This window comes from Aythya ferina (genome assembly GCF_964211825.1).
Source record: "Aythya ferina genome assembly, chromosome: 9".
Classification (NCBI taxonomy): Eukaryota; Metazoa; Chordata; class Aves; order Anseriformes; family Anatidae; genus Aythya; species Aythya ferina.
The window spans coordinates 24,129,117-24,146,182 of NC_140305.1; the positions used below are offsets into that span (position 1 = coordinate 24,129,117).

General features: G+C 43.7%; 1 protein-coding gene across 2 annotated transcripts in view; it reads right to left on the bottom strand.

Annotated features, from left to right (window-relative positions):
* The window catches only part of LOC311441740 (uncharacterized protein), a 227,804-nt gene that overhangs the window by 71,081 nt on the left and 139,657 nt on the right, over window positions 1-17,066 (bottom strand). For both annotated transcript variants that reach the window (XM_084530218.1, XM_084530219.1), the window contains exons 10-21: window positions 15,160-15,282; window positions 14,497-14,619; window positions 13,454-13,600; window positions 11,416-11,547; window positions 9,255-9,383; window positions 8,769-8,897; window positions 7,615-7,749; window positions 6,476-6,610; window positions 6,104-6,229; window positions 4,819-4,950; window positions 3,793-3,921; window positions 1,261-1,392 (exon numbers count right to left, since the gene is read on the bottom strand). In XM_084530218.1, coding sequence (XP_084386344.1) covers window positions 1,261-1,392; window positions 3,793-3,921; window positions 4,819-4,950; window positions 6,104-6,229; window positions 6,476-6,610; window positions 7,615-7,749; window positions 8,769-8,897; window positions 9,255-9,383; window positions 11,416-11,547; window positions 13,454-13,600; window positions 14,497-14,619; window positions 15,160-15,282 — 1,572 coding nt within the window. The remainder of the gene's footprint in view (window positions 1-1,260; window positions 1,393-3,792; window positions 3,922-4,818; window positions 4,951-6,103; window positions 6,230-6,475; window positions 6,611-7,614; window positions 7,750-8,768; window positions 8,898-9,254; window positions 9,384-11,415; window positions 11,548-13,453; window positions 13,601-14,496; window positions 14,620-15,159; window positions 15,283-17,066) is intronic.

A 17,066-nucleotide genomic window follows, 5' to 3' on the forward strand; every position in this document is an offset into this window, starting at 1 on the left:
TTAGGGAAGAGTTACTGCTTTCATAATCTTGCTCACACACACACAGATGTATGTATTATATATATATATATATATATATATATATAAAAATACGTAATTAAAGTGGGGTAAAATGCAGACTGAAGAAAACAGCAAACCTAGAGAGGGAACATCAGGGTTGCCAAAATTTTTCTCTGAAGCAATGGCTTCATTAACTGCCTTGCCTGTGTCAGAGAAGATGAAGCCCAGCTGTTTGGCTACTTCCTATCAGCAGAGATGCCATTTTGAGAGAGGTCAAGAGAGAAAGCTAAGTGGAGCTGGCAGCTCTTTCTCTAGGAGCTGGGCTTCCCATAACTGACCTTCCATTCCCTCTGTGCCAACAGCAACAAGAGCAGCTTTCCAGGGTTTTTGTCTTAGGTCACCGTTCCAGATTAATTGTTTTGACATTTCTGTGTGACACCAGCAGTTAATTCTGCCTGCACTACCGAGACTCTGGTAGCTGGATCTGTGGTGCTGTAAGATTCTCAAACTAATAGATAAAATCTTTATTTTATTCAATAACAAAAACTATAATAAAATAGTGCAACTATGCAACTTACTGCCACAAGATGAACCGGATACCAAATGTTTGCATGGAATAAAAAAGGAAAGAGGCACATTAATTGGAAACAAATACCATGTCGTATTAAATATAGAGATATTGCTTCTGTTTCAAGAAGCTCCCACGTGACAAATTGCTGAAACCTGGGAAAATGTCAGAAATTCTCTATATATCTGTTTTTATCCTCTTAAGGCTTCTGCTATTGACCTCTGCTAGAAACAGATTAGTGGAGAGCGTGGATCACTGGTAAGATCATTGCACAATTCTTGCTGTTAATAAAGAGAGGACCCCAAACCTTCTTGATTTTGCTTCTGTTATGTACATGCAAAGCATTTCTATCTGTCTGGTCTTAAAGAGCATTTATAAAGACATGCATATGTAAAATCAAATAAATATAACCGATATGGAAAATTTTATGCTACAAGCCAAGCACACATCAATCCTATCATTTATGCAAGGTCTTAACATTAAAAATAGCCATTTAGGCCTGAAAATAACTTTTCTGGAATCCAAATTAGTGGAAGTATCTAACCCCAAAGAAACCTGAGATCCCTTCAACACAAGTACTCCGTGCCATGGAGGCCAAGTAGCCGCGGCTCCTCCTCAAGTCAGTTATAAGGAAAAACAATTTCCGCTCCTTGATTTTGCACATTCCTCATGTTGACAAAGTTGCAACTCACTCTCTTCGCAGTGTTTCCCAGTAAATCCTGGCTCACAGAAACAAGATCCAGTGACAGGGTCGCAGCTACCATCACTGTTATTGCAGACACAGGTGTTTTTGCAGCGCAGTCCCCAGCGGCCACTACTGCAGGCTGAAATGCAAAACAGCATTTATGTTGAGAATGAACTTTGAGCTTGGCTGATGAATTATTTTACATCTAAATAACAGAATAGAGAAGACGCTGAATAGCCCCTTAATATACAGGCACTCTGGACTACACTCAGCTGCAGCAAGTGGCACAAATCAATAGAAATAAATACAGTTTTGCTCATTTATCCAAGCTGAAACTAGGGGTCCATAGGCAGTATTACAACACCTGTATAAAACCATTCTCAGTCAGTTCCTATCAAGCACAGTCACAAACAGAGGCTTTCATAGAAACAAAATATCAAGTAGGAGCTGACTTAGCAAAAATCCAAATAATCAGAATTAGCTGGTAGCTACAACAAGCATCCAAATTGAATAAAAAATCACTTCTTATTAGCAATTAGCCATTTGCAGGAATTACAAATGGACAAGGCAGCTTCTTTGCCTCCTGAAGGCTGGATGCCTTTCTGCACAAGATGCTTTTGTCAAGTACAGGGAAATGGACTCAGCAGAAGTGTATCTGGATGAGATTGGATGTCCTGTGTTAGACAGGGATTCAGACTTCAAATAATCTAATAGCTGGCTTTCTGGCCTTGAAATGACAGAAGAAAATGGGAGCTTCAGATGTGTACTGTCTCTGAAAATCAATCCTCTTTCAGGTGTGCAAGAAAGGTTTAAGTGTCTGGTGTTAGGACACTTGCATTTGATTTTTGGAAAGTCAGATAAGGCTTATTGTTGTGCAGTGCAATATTCTTATTTTAGTACAAACTGTTTCTTGGAGAGGAGTAGGGCAGGGACAGACAAAGTCCTAAAAGGGAAAAATAAGCCTTTTTACCCTCCTGAAAATATGTATTTTGTCTTTCTATGCTTATTTAAGTGCCTGAATGCTTCTGAAATTAAAACAAACAAACAAACAAACAAAAACAACAAAAAGCAAACAAACAAATAAACAAGCAAAACCAAAATTTTGAAAATTTACAGGGAAGGAGGAAAAAAAAAATTCATCTTCATGGGACTGCTTGTATTGTCTTGAGCATTTCTACATAAAATCATTGCAAATTTTCCAAAGGTTGCAAATCACCCTGAAATATTTGTTCCCTCCCAGCACTGTGTTGACTGACAGTGGCTGCTGAAAAAGAAAGCCACACCTTGTTATAAGAAAAGAATTGCTAAAACAGGAAGCATGAGTAAGATTTCTTCCCAAAATACTGGGAGGTGAAACATGGACATGGAAAAATCTCACAGTCTTTGTGAAGGCAACGTAACTGCTTTCATTCTAAAAATCATGTAATATGGTTATGACAGCGTACCAAAAGCACAGCATCTCCTTCCTTTCTTGTAAGGATAAGGATGAATGAGTCAGTTATGGAAAAAAATAAAGGGTTTTGGAGCTGTACATCTGCTTCCTGCCCAGTCTGCAAGAGCTGAAGAGCTGCCTTTCTGAGAGGTCTCTGCAAAACAATCTTGGTCACAGCTTTTCCCATACAGAAATAAAAGCCTTTCTTCACCATGGTCACATAATTCTTTAGAGAGGCTAAGGATTTATGGAAATTTATCTAAATGGCTCCACACATTTCTGACTGGTTTGACTCTTAAAATATAGATATTGGTAGAAGCTTCAGATCCTCCCAGAATTTTCTTCAGTACCAAGTCTGAGAAACCAGGTCCAAAACCTACTATTGTCAACACTCAAAATTAATTTCTATGATTTTATGTGTTCAAGGCCAAGTTCAGAAAGAACTATTGGCTTTCTGCAAGAGAGATTGTAACAAATCAAGCAGATGTAACACGAGAAAAAAGAAAGAATTAAATGGGATGGGTTAACATTTATATGGTGCTATGCAAAAAGGGCAAATCTGGGCTCTTATACTGCCATCAATATGGACAGCAATGCTAAAGTCAACAGAGGGATGCTCTTCTCTTCCAGAGAACAGAACTTCTCCCAGCATTTACATTCACAATTCAGGGAGTGACCTTAAGACACAAGGCTGTACATGTCACTCACTTGTTGAATAAATATCCCCTAAACAAAATGAAAAATTGGGAATTAATCTTGAAACTAGTATGTTCTGAAAATGAAAAACAAAACTGCCAGTCAAAATGTTGATAGGACAGATGGTATTGGGCAAAGGGATCCACAGTGTTGAAATAAGAGCTTATATCAATACTTTGCGCTTCATCAGCCATCTATGTCAGCACTTTGAACCTAGATAATTAAGGATTATAACCACCCAGACTGTGCAAACCCAACACCACACAATTTCAGAAGCAATAAGATTAGCAAAAATACATTAAAAAAAATACCTGTAATAGGCTAAGAACAAACGGAGCTGGTTCTTACAGTTGCAGATAAGTCCCTGGGAGATAGCATACGGCATGGAGAGCAAACACGTGTCTGACTTACGGTGTTTGCAGTCGTGGCCAGTCCAGCCAGGGGGACACGTGCACTCCCCGGTGACATGGTGACACAGAGCGGTGCTGCTACAGCTGCAGGACAGCAGGCAATTTTGTCCATAGAAGCCATCGGGGCAGGCTGAAAGCAGACGAGTAGACTGCAATCTCACCTAGATAATAACTCAGGCACAGACTGATCTTTTCAAAGAAGTCAGCAACAGCTTGTCCCTAAAACATGCATTAGCTGAATTCAGAAATTAAAATGGTAAAATGAAAGAAACATCTGCAATTTGTATGCTGGGTGGCTAGGGCTCAATCCTGGGAAGCGGAACAGCCTGAGCAGCTTTTGGCTACTTTTGCCCACCAGTACCAGTCAGAAGAACCTTCCTCAAATGTGTTGGGTGATTTTGTGATGAACCAGGAGAAAACATGCTGGCACTGAAGTCTGCCCGAGAGCCTGGCTGTACTGCCCACACGATGGCCATCCTCAAGCAGCCCTTAATACCCATGGGCTGGGGAAGGAGCCACGCCACAGCAGCACAGACCAGTGGCTTGAGCGACTCTCAGAGTCTCTGGTGGATCTGCACAGCCAGCACTGATATTACTCCTTTGTCCTCGCTGCTTACTCCAGAGTTAGCTCAATCGAGCAGCAGTGCTGTCAATGTAATCCGTGAGTGAAGCCACAGGGGCCAGTTGGTCAGCACCTCTTGCCAATCAACTGGAATTACAGTGCAAGTATTATGGCTATTAAACACTGCATTGCTACGTAAATGCTGCTTTAAATTGCGTCTAATGATAACATCATCTTGGGATGCAGTTTAGCTTGTCATTTGCATTTATCTGTCATCTCCTCCTGCCCGGCAAAAACGGTCAAACCCAGCGTGGGGAACTCCTCAAGCTGCAGGGTATTTTGCCTTGGATCAACATGCCTAACGTGACAAACACCTCGCGAAACAGCACAAAGGTAAAATTCAAGCCATAAGCTGACTGGTCACATTGAGTCCTGTTTCACAGAGAGACCGACACGAGCACTTACGTTCAGAGCAGCCCGTCCCACTGTACCCCGGGGGACACTCGCAGGCTCCGGTCTCTCTGTTGCACCGGCCCCCCTGGGCACAGGGCTCGCACGAGGACTGGCAGCCTGAGCCCCACCGGCCCTCGGGGCAATCTAGAAAAACAAGCACAGGAGATACCCACGCTGCCATTTGCTGTTTCAAGGCAATTATAGATTCCTGCTGATTAAAAAAATATATGTATATAACAGTAAAACAATGACAGATCACAGAATATTATGTTATCGTTGTAGACTGACAGCACTTTCACAGTAAATCTTCTGAGTCGACATGATCCTGTGCTGCAGCACACAAGAATACATCTAAAGACAGACACAGAGGCTCTCTTCCAGCTTCCGTTGCTGTGTGTCTGTTTTTTGGTTTTGTTTTTGATACAGTAACATCGTGAGCACTTGGATATCTGCATCTGAAAAATGAATTACTGCACTCAGCAAAAGAAAAACAGGACAGAGATTCAGGAGAGAAGGGCTGCTTTTGTATTTTTGCTGGGCAGAGTGGGGGACAGGACAGTCATAATTTGAAGAGCTGCGTCCCCGGCATCCCACCTAGCTGAGCTAGTTGGGATGTTTCCTGTTTTCCTGCCCATGGTGGATGCAGAGAGGCTGGAGGTGAGGTGCAGCCCAAGCCCACACCCAGTTCCACCTCTTGTGCCAGTTTCTGCTGCCCAGAGCAGTGCCATGGCCAACGCTCTGCAAGTGGCAGACAGGCATCCCCTGGCCCCATGGTAGTTCAGTGTTCTGAGACCTTCTTCACCCCTTAACTTAATCTCCCACAATAACGTACTCCTAGTCATTCCCTTCATCTATTCCAGATCCTTCACCTGCTGGGTCCACACCGGGACCAGATGACAGTTTCCAAGCTAAACCATTCTGTGATTCTGTGATCTGTCTTTGGCCAACGCCCTTCAGGAGCTTCTACGGCACACTATGCACATGCAGCAGCATGGTCCCAAGCTCTGCTCTTGGACCCAGAGCTGCTGCAATGCCCTGACATCTCTGCCCAACTTGCATAAACCCTGCCCAGGGGGGTTATGCAAGTAACTGCATCATGCAAATAACTGCATCATGCTCCCTCTCTACAAGCAGTCCCACATGGTAGGTACCATATATTCTGCACCAAGACTTATCCTTTAAAGACCTGTTCTTCAAATAAAGCATATTGCAGTTTTGGTGAGAAGAAAGACAATTCAGCTTCTTCCCCCGTCTGCCAAAGCAGAACACTCAGTGCCCTAGCCAACACTGAACTCACCTTCCTCACAGGTAGCACCAGTTTTCCCAGCTGGACAAATACACTTCCCAGTCTGTGGGTCACACAGAGCTCCTCCGCAGCTGCAGCTCTGCCCACAGTTTACCCCGAAGCTCCCAGGCGGACAAGCTGTGCAAAGGAAAGCCCAAAAGCTGATTAATACAACTGAGCATTTAGAAGATATTAGGAGTCACCAACAACAGCAATTTGAAACTGAGCAGTGCTGGCACAGAGTGATCTATGTTAGCATCAGTGTCTCATGCCAGCAGCAAATGTACCCTTTAATCTGCGGCTTCTGCCTCTGAACATAAGGTTCATGGGTAAAATTTCCCATCCAGTGTGTACCTCCCGGGGAAACATGCAGTGAGTACCTACATAAATGGCATTTTTCTCCATGAAAACCAGGTGGGCAGGGATGTTTGCAGGCTCCTGTCTCACGATTGCACAAAGCGTCGGTAGAACAGTTGCACCTCAGTTTGCAACCAGCCCCATAAAAGCCAGGCGAGCACTCTGGAAAATGCGAGAAAATGCAGAACACGGATAAGAAAAAGCAAGAGCTGAGGAAACTGAACAGAAGTCAGAAAAAAAAAATAGAAATTTACAGAAAAATCCATTATAACATGTATTTCAGAGGTGTTGATAATGAAATGTAAATAATAATTAAACACATGCATGGCCATTTCAGAGAGGTTACTGCTTAAATACAACCCAGAACCAATGTAGCAGAGTACTTAAGGCCAGATTCAAATACTGAGCCATTACAGAATTACTCTTATCTGTTTATACCTTCTGCTGCTCTCTGCCTTTGTGCAAAGCCAGCGCTGGGTGAGAGATGCTCTCCCCCAGAATTTAGCAGACCACCAAGAACACTAAAGATATTAAATATCATCACTACTATTCTCCACCAAACCCCCCAGAACCAGTGTCATAAATCTGACACGTTTCTGCGTGCCTGGAGAGGAATCTGAAGGGAAAATCTTTATTGCGTTACTCCATTACTGTCTACAGAGATACGCAAACAAGAATGCAGAACACAATTCTCTTTGAACTGCCCCCAAAACTACAAAGAATAAGTTGAAATCAAAGATCTGAAAATCCAAAGGAAAAGCAGCATTGCTGAAACCCCTTACAAATGAGCCTGCTGGAATATAACAGATTTTGCCACTTATTTACTGTCTGCATGAAAAAAAAAAAAAAAAAAAAAAAAAAGGAAAGAGAAGTGAAAACTCCCACTATCTTCATTATTTAGGGCTGTAACAGAATTTGTTTTCTAGATTCCTGTTATCGTTTGATCAGCTTAAAAATGCAGCATTCTTATGCTGTGTTCCCACTGATGTTCCTTCAAGCTCTGTGATATCAGGCACTCGGAGAGTTTGCAATATGGAAAATCAGAGACAAAATAATTAGTGGAATATGAATGTATTAGTAGCAGCAGCTCAACAAAGCACACAGGAGGAGAAATACTGATAGGCTGAAGGAATAAGCAGATGAGGAAATGTGTCTTGCTGTTCTACCTTTCTGACACTTCTTGCCGTGGTAGCCAGGCTTGCAGGCGCAAGTCCCATTCCTGGCGCTGCATTCCAGCGTGTGCTCCTTCACGCACTGACACTCCTCCGAGCAGCCAGCTCCGAAGGCCCACCTGGGACAGGCTGCAGCCAGATTAAAAGGAAATTAAAAGGAATCGTTAAGTCTGTAATTATGCATGAGTTATTTGAAATCGTACACTTCTGCAGAATGCAACTGCTGCAAAAAACAAGATGTTCATTTTACTTTGGGCAAATACATCTACATTCCTTTGACAGTGCCTATTGATGTGGGCGTGTAAAACCGAGTTTACATGGTTCCTCTATGAAGTGATTCACTCCGCTCAAGCAAGATGTGGTGAATGCAAGAACCAGAAATGTTTTGAAACAAACTTGGTTAAGTTTCTGAAGGAAAAATATTTGGATACAGTCCAAGACAAAAGGATTCATGAAAAAAATAAATATCAAGCAACCATTGTTTCCGTCTTGTATAGATTTTCCAAACAATAACTGTAAGTGCAAAGAATCTCGATTACCTATTTTGTAATATTTTTCATTTTGATCTGTTTTATTCCCATTAAATTTTTGGTAGTATTCCTGAGTGTGCTTGTATACCGTGAGCACTAACATTCAGAAATATTCCCACTTCAGGGACAAAACCTAGATGTCTCCAGAAATTCATGTGGAGAGGAAGACTCATTTAGACACAAGTTTAAGGGAAAACCTAGTTTTTGTGCTTATCTTTTTTTAATTTGCCATAGGATGGGCAGTGAAATTATCAGACTTGAACCTCACCAACTACCCAAGCTTTAACTTGACCAACCCAACCAAGCTATAGTCCTCCCCTTTATGTGTTAACAAAACTCAGTCCTTATGGCAAGGATTAATTGTTACAGGAAAAGATAAATGGAGTTTCTAGGGCTTCCCAGAGTGCGTGGGAAATCCTCTCCTCCATCCCACTATCCCTAGCTCATCACGGGGCTTGCAACCTGTGCCAGACCCCATCATGAACACTCTAGCTAAAGGCACGTGAGCAAGACAGGACCTGAAGCCTTATTCATTTTATAGGTCCTATGGAATCTTTCTAGGACTGTTACGATATGCACGTGTTAAATAAACAGGTCAGAAAAGTTACTGGGACTTACTGAGGTGGCAGAAGCGCCCGTACAGCCCGGGGTCACACAGGCAGGCTCCATACAGCCGGTGGCAATAGCCACTGTTGGCACAGTTGCACTGCTTGTTGCAGTTCTTCCCGAAGAGTCCTTTGGGACATCCTTTGAAGAGCACAAACACAGCAATGCGTCAGTTGTTAAGTATTAAAATGGACACCAAATCATCTCTCTTTTAGCAGGTGCTACAGAAAATACCATGCTTTGTCACTAGCCTGCGGCTGAGTCTCTGTGCAGCTCATCTTTGCAAAGCCCTTGCTTTTGCTCATCCATCCTCTTAACTCTTATTTAAACAAAAATCACTCACGGCACTCTGCAGGGCTGTATTATGTCTTGCACAATGGAGGCTGTTCTCATTTGGACCCTAAGATTTACCACGCATAATGACGGCTAGATAGGAATGCAGGAAGGTGGCGAGGTTTCAGGCTGACACCACACCCAGCAAGACGACAGAAATCGTACCGTCTTCACAAAATGTCCCCTGGATTCCTGGTGGGCAGCGACACTGCCCCGTGATGGGGTCACAGGAGCCTCCGTTCTGGCACTTACAAACACTGGCGCAGCCGTCACCGTACGTCCCACGGGAGCAAGCTGCGGGGAGAGTAGAGAAGATGAATGATCACCCACCCCTGTGCTCGACAAGAAGTGAAATGAGACTCCAGTCATCAAAGCTGGGCAGTGAAATGCTCCCTGTAGCCAAGTGGGCTCCAAACAATGTCATAGTCATTCTATATAAAGTAATAAACATTCACCTAATATTTCCTAGCTAATTTTAAAATGACACCTGAAGTAACCAAGCTTAGCTAAGTGGAGGAATTTTTGATGTACCCACATTCTCCCCTGCATATGCTTCACACAATGCATGGGGCTCAAAAATCATTGCCTGGCAAGTACAAAGTGTGAAAATCAGAGCACAGTTTTGAACATTTGGAAATAAATATTTTAAACATCTTTTTTTTTTTTTTCTTTTTTTTTTTTTCCCAAATGCTATTATAAAAATGTTGTATTTTTCTAACACAGTCTCCAAAATCCCATAGCTGACCATGTAGAGGAGAGGATCCACAACAGCACAGGACTCCTTCCTAAAGCTCTGATTACTCCAGTGCAAAAAAAAAAAAAAAAAAAAGATTTGTGAAATACAGCATTGCTCCACTGTTTGCAGCTTGAGAGCTTGAGCTAGCTGAGTAAATACAATTGCTGGAGTCATCAGACTTAACTGACATTTTATCAATGTACATTAAAAAACTTGACATTTCACATCAATTTCCATTTGGTTTCTATGGTGCATTATTGTAGAAATTTAGTTCCAGTTTTCTCAACTGCTTAGCTTACCCTAAACCCCTGAACTATGCTGGATTTTAAGAAAGCAAGAGAAAAGAATGCAAGCCATCACATCGGGCTACTTCCTACAGATTATATATCCTTCATTGTCAATGCCTACTTCATCGGACTGCAGCTTTGGCTTAATAACACACTTCCATTACTCTGCGTTTTAAATGCCAAAAACAAATTCCACAACATTACATGCATAGATATCTAGTGTAAATATAGAGAAAAATGTTATTATTCTTTCTGAAGTGAATGTCAATCCTGTCTCAAAATTTTTATAATCTATCCTGAACCGCTAGAGTACCATGAATACAAGTAAAAACATCTTAACATGACAGCCTGAATTGTCTTAGGTAGAGTAGAAATTATCCTTTTAATCCTCTCCCTTCCTATCCCCTCTGCTCGTAAACAAACTAGATGGTGATTAAGCTGAGGATTGCTGTCTATTGATGCTAAGTAATAATTCTTTGTCATGTTTTTGCCTCATCCGTGACAGTGCAGACCTTCCAAGTACCAAGGGCCATTGCACCATCCTGCAGCAATCTGAGAGCCCCATCTTAGAGGTGCAGGGAGACCTGCTCTAGGGAATCTCAGACACGCAATAGACAACTTTTGGCAAACCGCAGATAAAGAATTGTGTCTGGTACACGAAGCAGTCCCCAGCCTATCTTTCCAGTTGGTTTTGACACAGACTTCTGAACCAGAAAGATCTTCTATCAGGAGGCAAGAATAAGGAGGGGAAAATATAATTTCCAACACTAAAAATTAGCAATCTCCAGAAATCTATGTTAATAATAATAATAATTAATAAAAACAGGACCAAGCTTACCAATACAATAGGGGAAAAAAAATAAATAAAGGAAATGTCTTGGGATTCCATAAAAAACACAAGGTTAGCATTACGTCCCCCCAGATTGTCACACCACCTGCCAGGACAGACTTCTGAAACTCAGCCGGGCAAGCTGTGGAGTGAAGCATGGCAGGCACACTGCAGCACCTGGGCACTTTGCAGCAGCAAAGCGAACAGAAATAGGCACCCACACAAGCAGTTAGAAAAAGGCGCTGCACTGCGCTGGATGGCAGAGACCTCATTGCTTGAAGGTCTGTGTCATTTGTTGCAGCATCCTTTCAATTTATGCCATTCTTCAATACAATTTTGAGCTAGCAGTGAAACAGCTGTGCTCCTCAAAGAGCTTTTTAGATTAGAAGTAGAGCAGTTACTTCGATTTCCTACCTGTCTGCAGGGTCACAGCACTAGGACAAAGCCTCTACCTTTCAAATACACCGTACTCACTTTCGTTGCAGATGATGCCAGTCCAGCCAGGTGAACAAACACAGCCACTGCTCTCACTGTTACATCTGCCTCCATTCATACAGTCCTCACAGCTCAAGCTACAGTCGTTGCCAAAAGTGTTATCAAGGCAAACTGAAAGGAAAAAATGCAGAAGACTCGGTGAGCACCCAGACAAAATATTTTCATGGGATCTTACCTATCCTTACAGGTGCACAAGTACAAAAAGGAACACGTACAACACTGACGATCTGAAAAAAACCCTCTTCAGGTTGTTACCTTTCATGTTGATAGCACTGCAAATATCACTGAGTCATTCCAGAAGGTGGTCCCAAATGGACATTCCCAAATTTTTAACTTTAAATTGTAAAGTCTGGACAAAAGGAAACCTGGGACTTCACCTGGAATTTACTCCCTTAAATGCTGTGATTCCCCTTCATAAAGCACTTAAAACTACTTTCTAAAATCAAAAAAGTGAAATTGCAATAAAGCTTAATAAAATTGTATATAGTTAAGTGCATTTATTGGAAGAGAACCTCCTTTTCTTCTTGTGAGGCTGTTTTTTCTTTTATTGCAGCAGGTGTGTGCTGTGCTGTTTAAGCATAGTCGAGAGATATTTCTAACAGCATAGTTTGAGCTATTCAAGGAAAACAAAGAATAATACACATTTATCACTTCCTTTTTTTCTTCATGGATAATGAAAAGGGTTAGTTCATGTGGAAAAAATAATATGAAAATGTATTCCTCCCTCACCATCCCTGCCCTCCTCGTCTCCCTTGCACACAAATGCAAGCACACCCAGGTGAACCCTCATCTTCTCCCTTTGTGGGGTCTCTCAATAAAGGCAGAGAAAAATAAGTCTTCCTTCTTCTTTGCTAAAACACCTCAGTGAAATGAAGATCTTATCCATCCGGTCAGCCTATTGCCTAGTAAGCTTTACAGATGTGGCTGGAGGCTTTTTGGAAGGGGATTTTGAAAAACACCTGAGAGCAAGCTGGCAGATTACTTCAGCTAACAGAAAGTCAGCAGGCTGGTTGCTTTTCACCAGCAATTTTCAGTGCGAGGCCAGATTTCCTCCAGGTCTCAGCACCCAACTGTTCCTGCTTCTAAAGCTGAACAAATGCCCAGGCTTTCAGAGACATGGAGCATCCCAGCGCTCCCACTTGGAACAGGTTGAAAATGCATACTTCAGGAGAAGAATACAAAATCACCATTAAAAACTTGATGTTTCTACATTACAAAGTCATTCTGTTTATAGAAAATCACTAATTACTTGCATCAGTTTATTGTTTAAAGAATGTTTTTAAAAATAATATAGATTCTAGCACACAAATATGCCTGAAAGCATAAGGAACAAATTAATATTTGATAGGTAAAAGAACTTACTGAACCACGAGCAGTTTCATTCCTCCACCACCTTTTCCTACAAACCATCACATGCTGCAAATCCTCAGCTTTAGAAAAAATGAAAGTGCTCAGCTATGACTAATAATTCCCCCATTTATGTGGCTAAACATAAATAAAACATGCATAAACTGGTCAATAAATATTTGATTGAGGTTTCGGTGCCTGATAATTTTGCCCTTGGTTATCTCATTTATCAGTTTCCCAACTGGTTATCAGTGTCGCTGGGTCTGGCTGGATGCTGTATGATCTGGGAGGTCTAAATACTTGTGTTCATAAAAATAAGTTAAATGTTGATTAAAGCTGAGACCAGTTCCTCTTTTTTTTTTTTTTTTTTGCCTGGAAGGCACAGTCCTCGGATGAGTAATTAGCGCTCATACAAAAATCATAGGACATATGTAACAAAAGTAAGAGATCTCATTCCTCCCACTGGAGCAGGAGCCTCCCCATCCCCTAAAACACCTCTTGTGGCTGTAGGGCCAAGGATCCTCCCTTCTGCCCAGGTGGATGTAGAGGGAGCAGAATTAATGCCTGCCCCCACACTTCTCCTCCTGGTCGGCCCCGCTCCATGCTCACCCCAATTCTTTCCATCTCCCCAGTTTGCTGGGATCGCAAGAAGCGCGGCTCGCTCACTCACCGACTCTGTGCACCAGCGTCAGCTCTCCTCGACGCTCCTCATCCTCCTGTGGGACCCCGAGCTCGTAGCGAAGGAGCTGGGGGGCACCTCTGAACTGCAGCCCCGGGGCCCCGGCGAACCCTGCCACGGCCTCGTCCCCACCTAGCGCTGACACAGGCACCCCGTTAGGACCACGGCCCCAGTCCTGCCCCCCAGCAGCAGCCCCACATTTATCTTTGCTTGCTTTGATGCTGGCAGAATTTCCAGCTAGTGCATTTTCTGATTTGTATTTATAAACAGTTTCTGTCATCCAAAATAGCATAAAATGAGAAGGAAAAAAAAATTGCATTTCTCCTGGAAATAAACTCTGGACCTCGGGCAAGGCCATCTCTATTATTATGCCAATTTTTAAAAGGAGAGTTTAATTTTCCTCACTTGAAGTTTGAGATTATTGATAGTTAATGAAAGTCATTACTCCAGCTCATTTGGGAGATGACAAATATAGAGCAAGGCTGGCTCTCCCTTTTCAAGAGCTAAAATTTGAGTCTTAAAATGATAGGAAATCAGTTGGCTGGCTTTTTAGAGTTAGTTAAAATATTAAACGCTGCCCCAAGTTTAGCAGGGGCTAAAGTAGGTTATAAAACAAGTTGCCTGGCTAAACTCTGCTCTGGTTACACCGGCAGAAAGCCAGAATCACACCACTGACTGCAGTGAAAAACTTGTTTTGGTTCATCAGAGCAGAATCTGGCTACATTTTTTTTTCCACAGGATGTTAAACGTCATTAAATTGTACAAGAAAAATGTCAAAACAGTATTTATTTCTGAAAAACAAGCTTTTTGTTTTCAAACATGTCCAGGGGATTTGAGCATTCACCTCTGAATCTCCAGCAGAGCCAATTGCTTGAGGGTGAACTTGGGACCCACGCATTACACAGAGCTCTGCCTTGGCCACGTCTGACATGGCTCAAGCTGGGCTCCCAAAATCCCAGGATCTGTGAAAATCCCAGCTCTGAATTCACATCTGAGAACTACTTAATGGTCTCCAAGATGTAAAAATAGCTCACCGATGCAGGACCGCCTGTCGAGGCCCAGCCTGTATCCCTCCTTGCACACACATTCGTACGAGCCCAGAGAATTAACACAGAAATGGTCGCAGCTGCCGTTCTCCAGATGACATTCATCCACATCTAGAAAAAGAGAAATGCTGGTTAGGCACAAGTGTCTGTTCAGAGGGTGCCCTGTGTGCCTGGCTGCATCTGAGGAATTACTCTGGACATAAGAAAGCCCAATTTTCTTAGTACTTTGGGGCTCTGTTTCTCACTAGTACAGGAGATATCAAAAATGTCAGAGCAACACGGAACAGATCATTTCACCTATGCTTTTGTCTCAAGTGAAAACAGCTGCTCTAAGCTGTTAAGCTCAGCTGATGCTTTGGATATTTTGAGGGCTCTCATTTTGCAGAAGTAGTCTCTGTAACGCATCAGTACGGTTGTGCATGGAGGGGAGGAGGAGTTCCTGACTCATCTCCAGCAGCCCCACCGATCCATGTGGGATGCTGGCTTATTGATGTATCACAAACTGTAAATGTCATTTGTGAACCTTATCAGATGAGCTGGCATACGCTGCCCATCCTCTTATCAGGGGAATGGCTGCAAAGCCCTGGAATGAGCTGTGAGAAGGCTTCTCACTGCTGCTGTGCTTGGTCAGACCGGCACGAAAGCACTCACCGTCGCAACTGCAGCCGTCGGTGCTGGGCTGGAAGCCCGCCTTGCAGGCACACTCGTAGCCTCCTGCGTAGTTGATGCAGAACTGGGAGCAGCAGGACACGCCGGTCTCGCACTCGTCCACCTCTGCAAGGATGGGGCAGCTCGTTCAGCCCCCAGGCACGGCCCGGGCTGCACACACCAAGCACACCAAGGCTCTCCCCGACACACAGCGCGTGGATAATCCACGTTTAACTACCTGCACCTTCATACATTCAACATTATTCCACGTCAGCAGTGAAACAAAGCTCTCGTCTAACAGTGCATTTGCTGGAAGGGTGGACTGCAAGGTGCAATTGTAGCTTCTGATAACTGGCAGCCCCTTGCTGTGCCATGCCTGTTGTCCATCCCAAAACCAGTATCATCGGCACGGCTGTGCCAGTGACGAGGTACAAGAAGCTGCTATCTTCTGACTGCAGGCTCCTGGCTGAGCTCAGCCCCTCCAGCCTGCCATGCTATTCAGTGGCCATGCAAGGCCCTCTTGTCGATGCTGAGCTTGCAAAACGTTTCTGAGCACTACCTAGGTGAGCAACCACAGATGGGAAAGGTCAGCGTCTCAATTAACCTTGGAGAGAGTACCAACATTATTAGGAAACACGGACAGGAGAAAGAGGAGAAGGAAAATGTAATTAATCAATCGAGGTGAGGAGGTCAGCATGAAAATGATTAATGCAGGTTATTTGGACACGGAGTGTTTTCCAGAAATGTCACCAGCTGAGCTTCTCTGCAGTTTGTCAGACGATACCTTGCTCTGGGGTTTATTAACAGCCCATTGTCTGTGCAGGAATGCACAATGTGCATCCAACAAAAGGAAGAATTTTGCTGTTAAGAGCAGCTTTTCGCTTCCTCAGCCCTGCCAAGCCCTTCACCTCTGCTCTCCCTCCCCTGGCTGTAGCCAGCGAGGCGGTTCTCCCTCTGACATCTCCATTAGCAGGTCACCGCGCTGCTCTGCCTCCTCTTGTGTGCAGAAATGGGACTGAATGACCCACCCCACCCCACCAGGCTCTTGTCAGCTCAGGATCCACATCTGCCTCCCTTCCTTCATTTCTCTCATTGTTACAGCTCCAGCATCAGCCCCCCTTCCAGAGCTCTGCTTCCCTCCTGCCCTGCTTGTTCATCCTCCCTGCACCGGGCTTTTCTTGTTGCAAGACTTCTTGTCCGTAGTGCCTCTGCATCCACCAGAGCTCCTGCTTGCTACCTCTCCTCCTGTCTGTCTGTGCTGTTCTGTGATGCCTGCTCCTGGTTTGTTTTTTCCTCTCTTCTTGGCTGTTCTTTACAACTTTAATGGCACAGTGACAGTGAGCCTCAACCAGTATGAGATACAGTTTGCACAGCAGAAGCCGTAAACAACAACAAAAAAATCACCTTGTAAAATCGTGTGGAAGATGAAAGAATTTTTAAGCTCTTCTTGAAATAAAAACAACTGTAACTCTATTGCTTCCACTTCCTCAGTGAGACTGCCCACAGCCAGGCGTGCAACCTTACCAGTGAGCATCTGATGGAAACAGAGCAACTTCCATAACGCACAGCAGGGTTTGCACAGGGAACACTCCTGAAAAGTGGTCCTGATGCTCCCAGGCAGAGCCAGCCAGCCAGAGGAAGGGACAGAAAACAACCCCTCAGCCTCAGCTGTACACAGTGAGACATGGCCACGACACCTGCAATTGCACCAGTGCCCTCTTCCATTTGGGAAGCAGAGCTCCCTCCCCTCCTAATGAATGACCTGAGCAAGCACAGAGCAAGGCAAGCTGGAGCAGTGGCTGAGAGGTGCCGGACGACAGCACTAATTAAATCCTGCAGGAGGAGGGAAGGGATGGGAGGGGAAGGGATGTCCTCGAGCAACAGCTCTGCTGTGCACCCCCTTTGCCAGG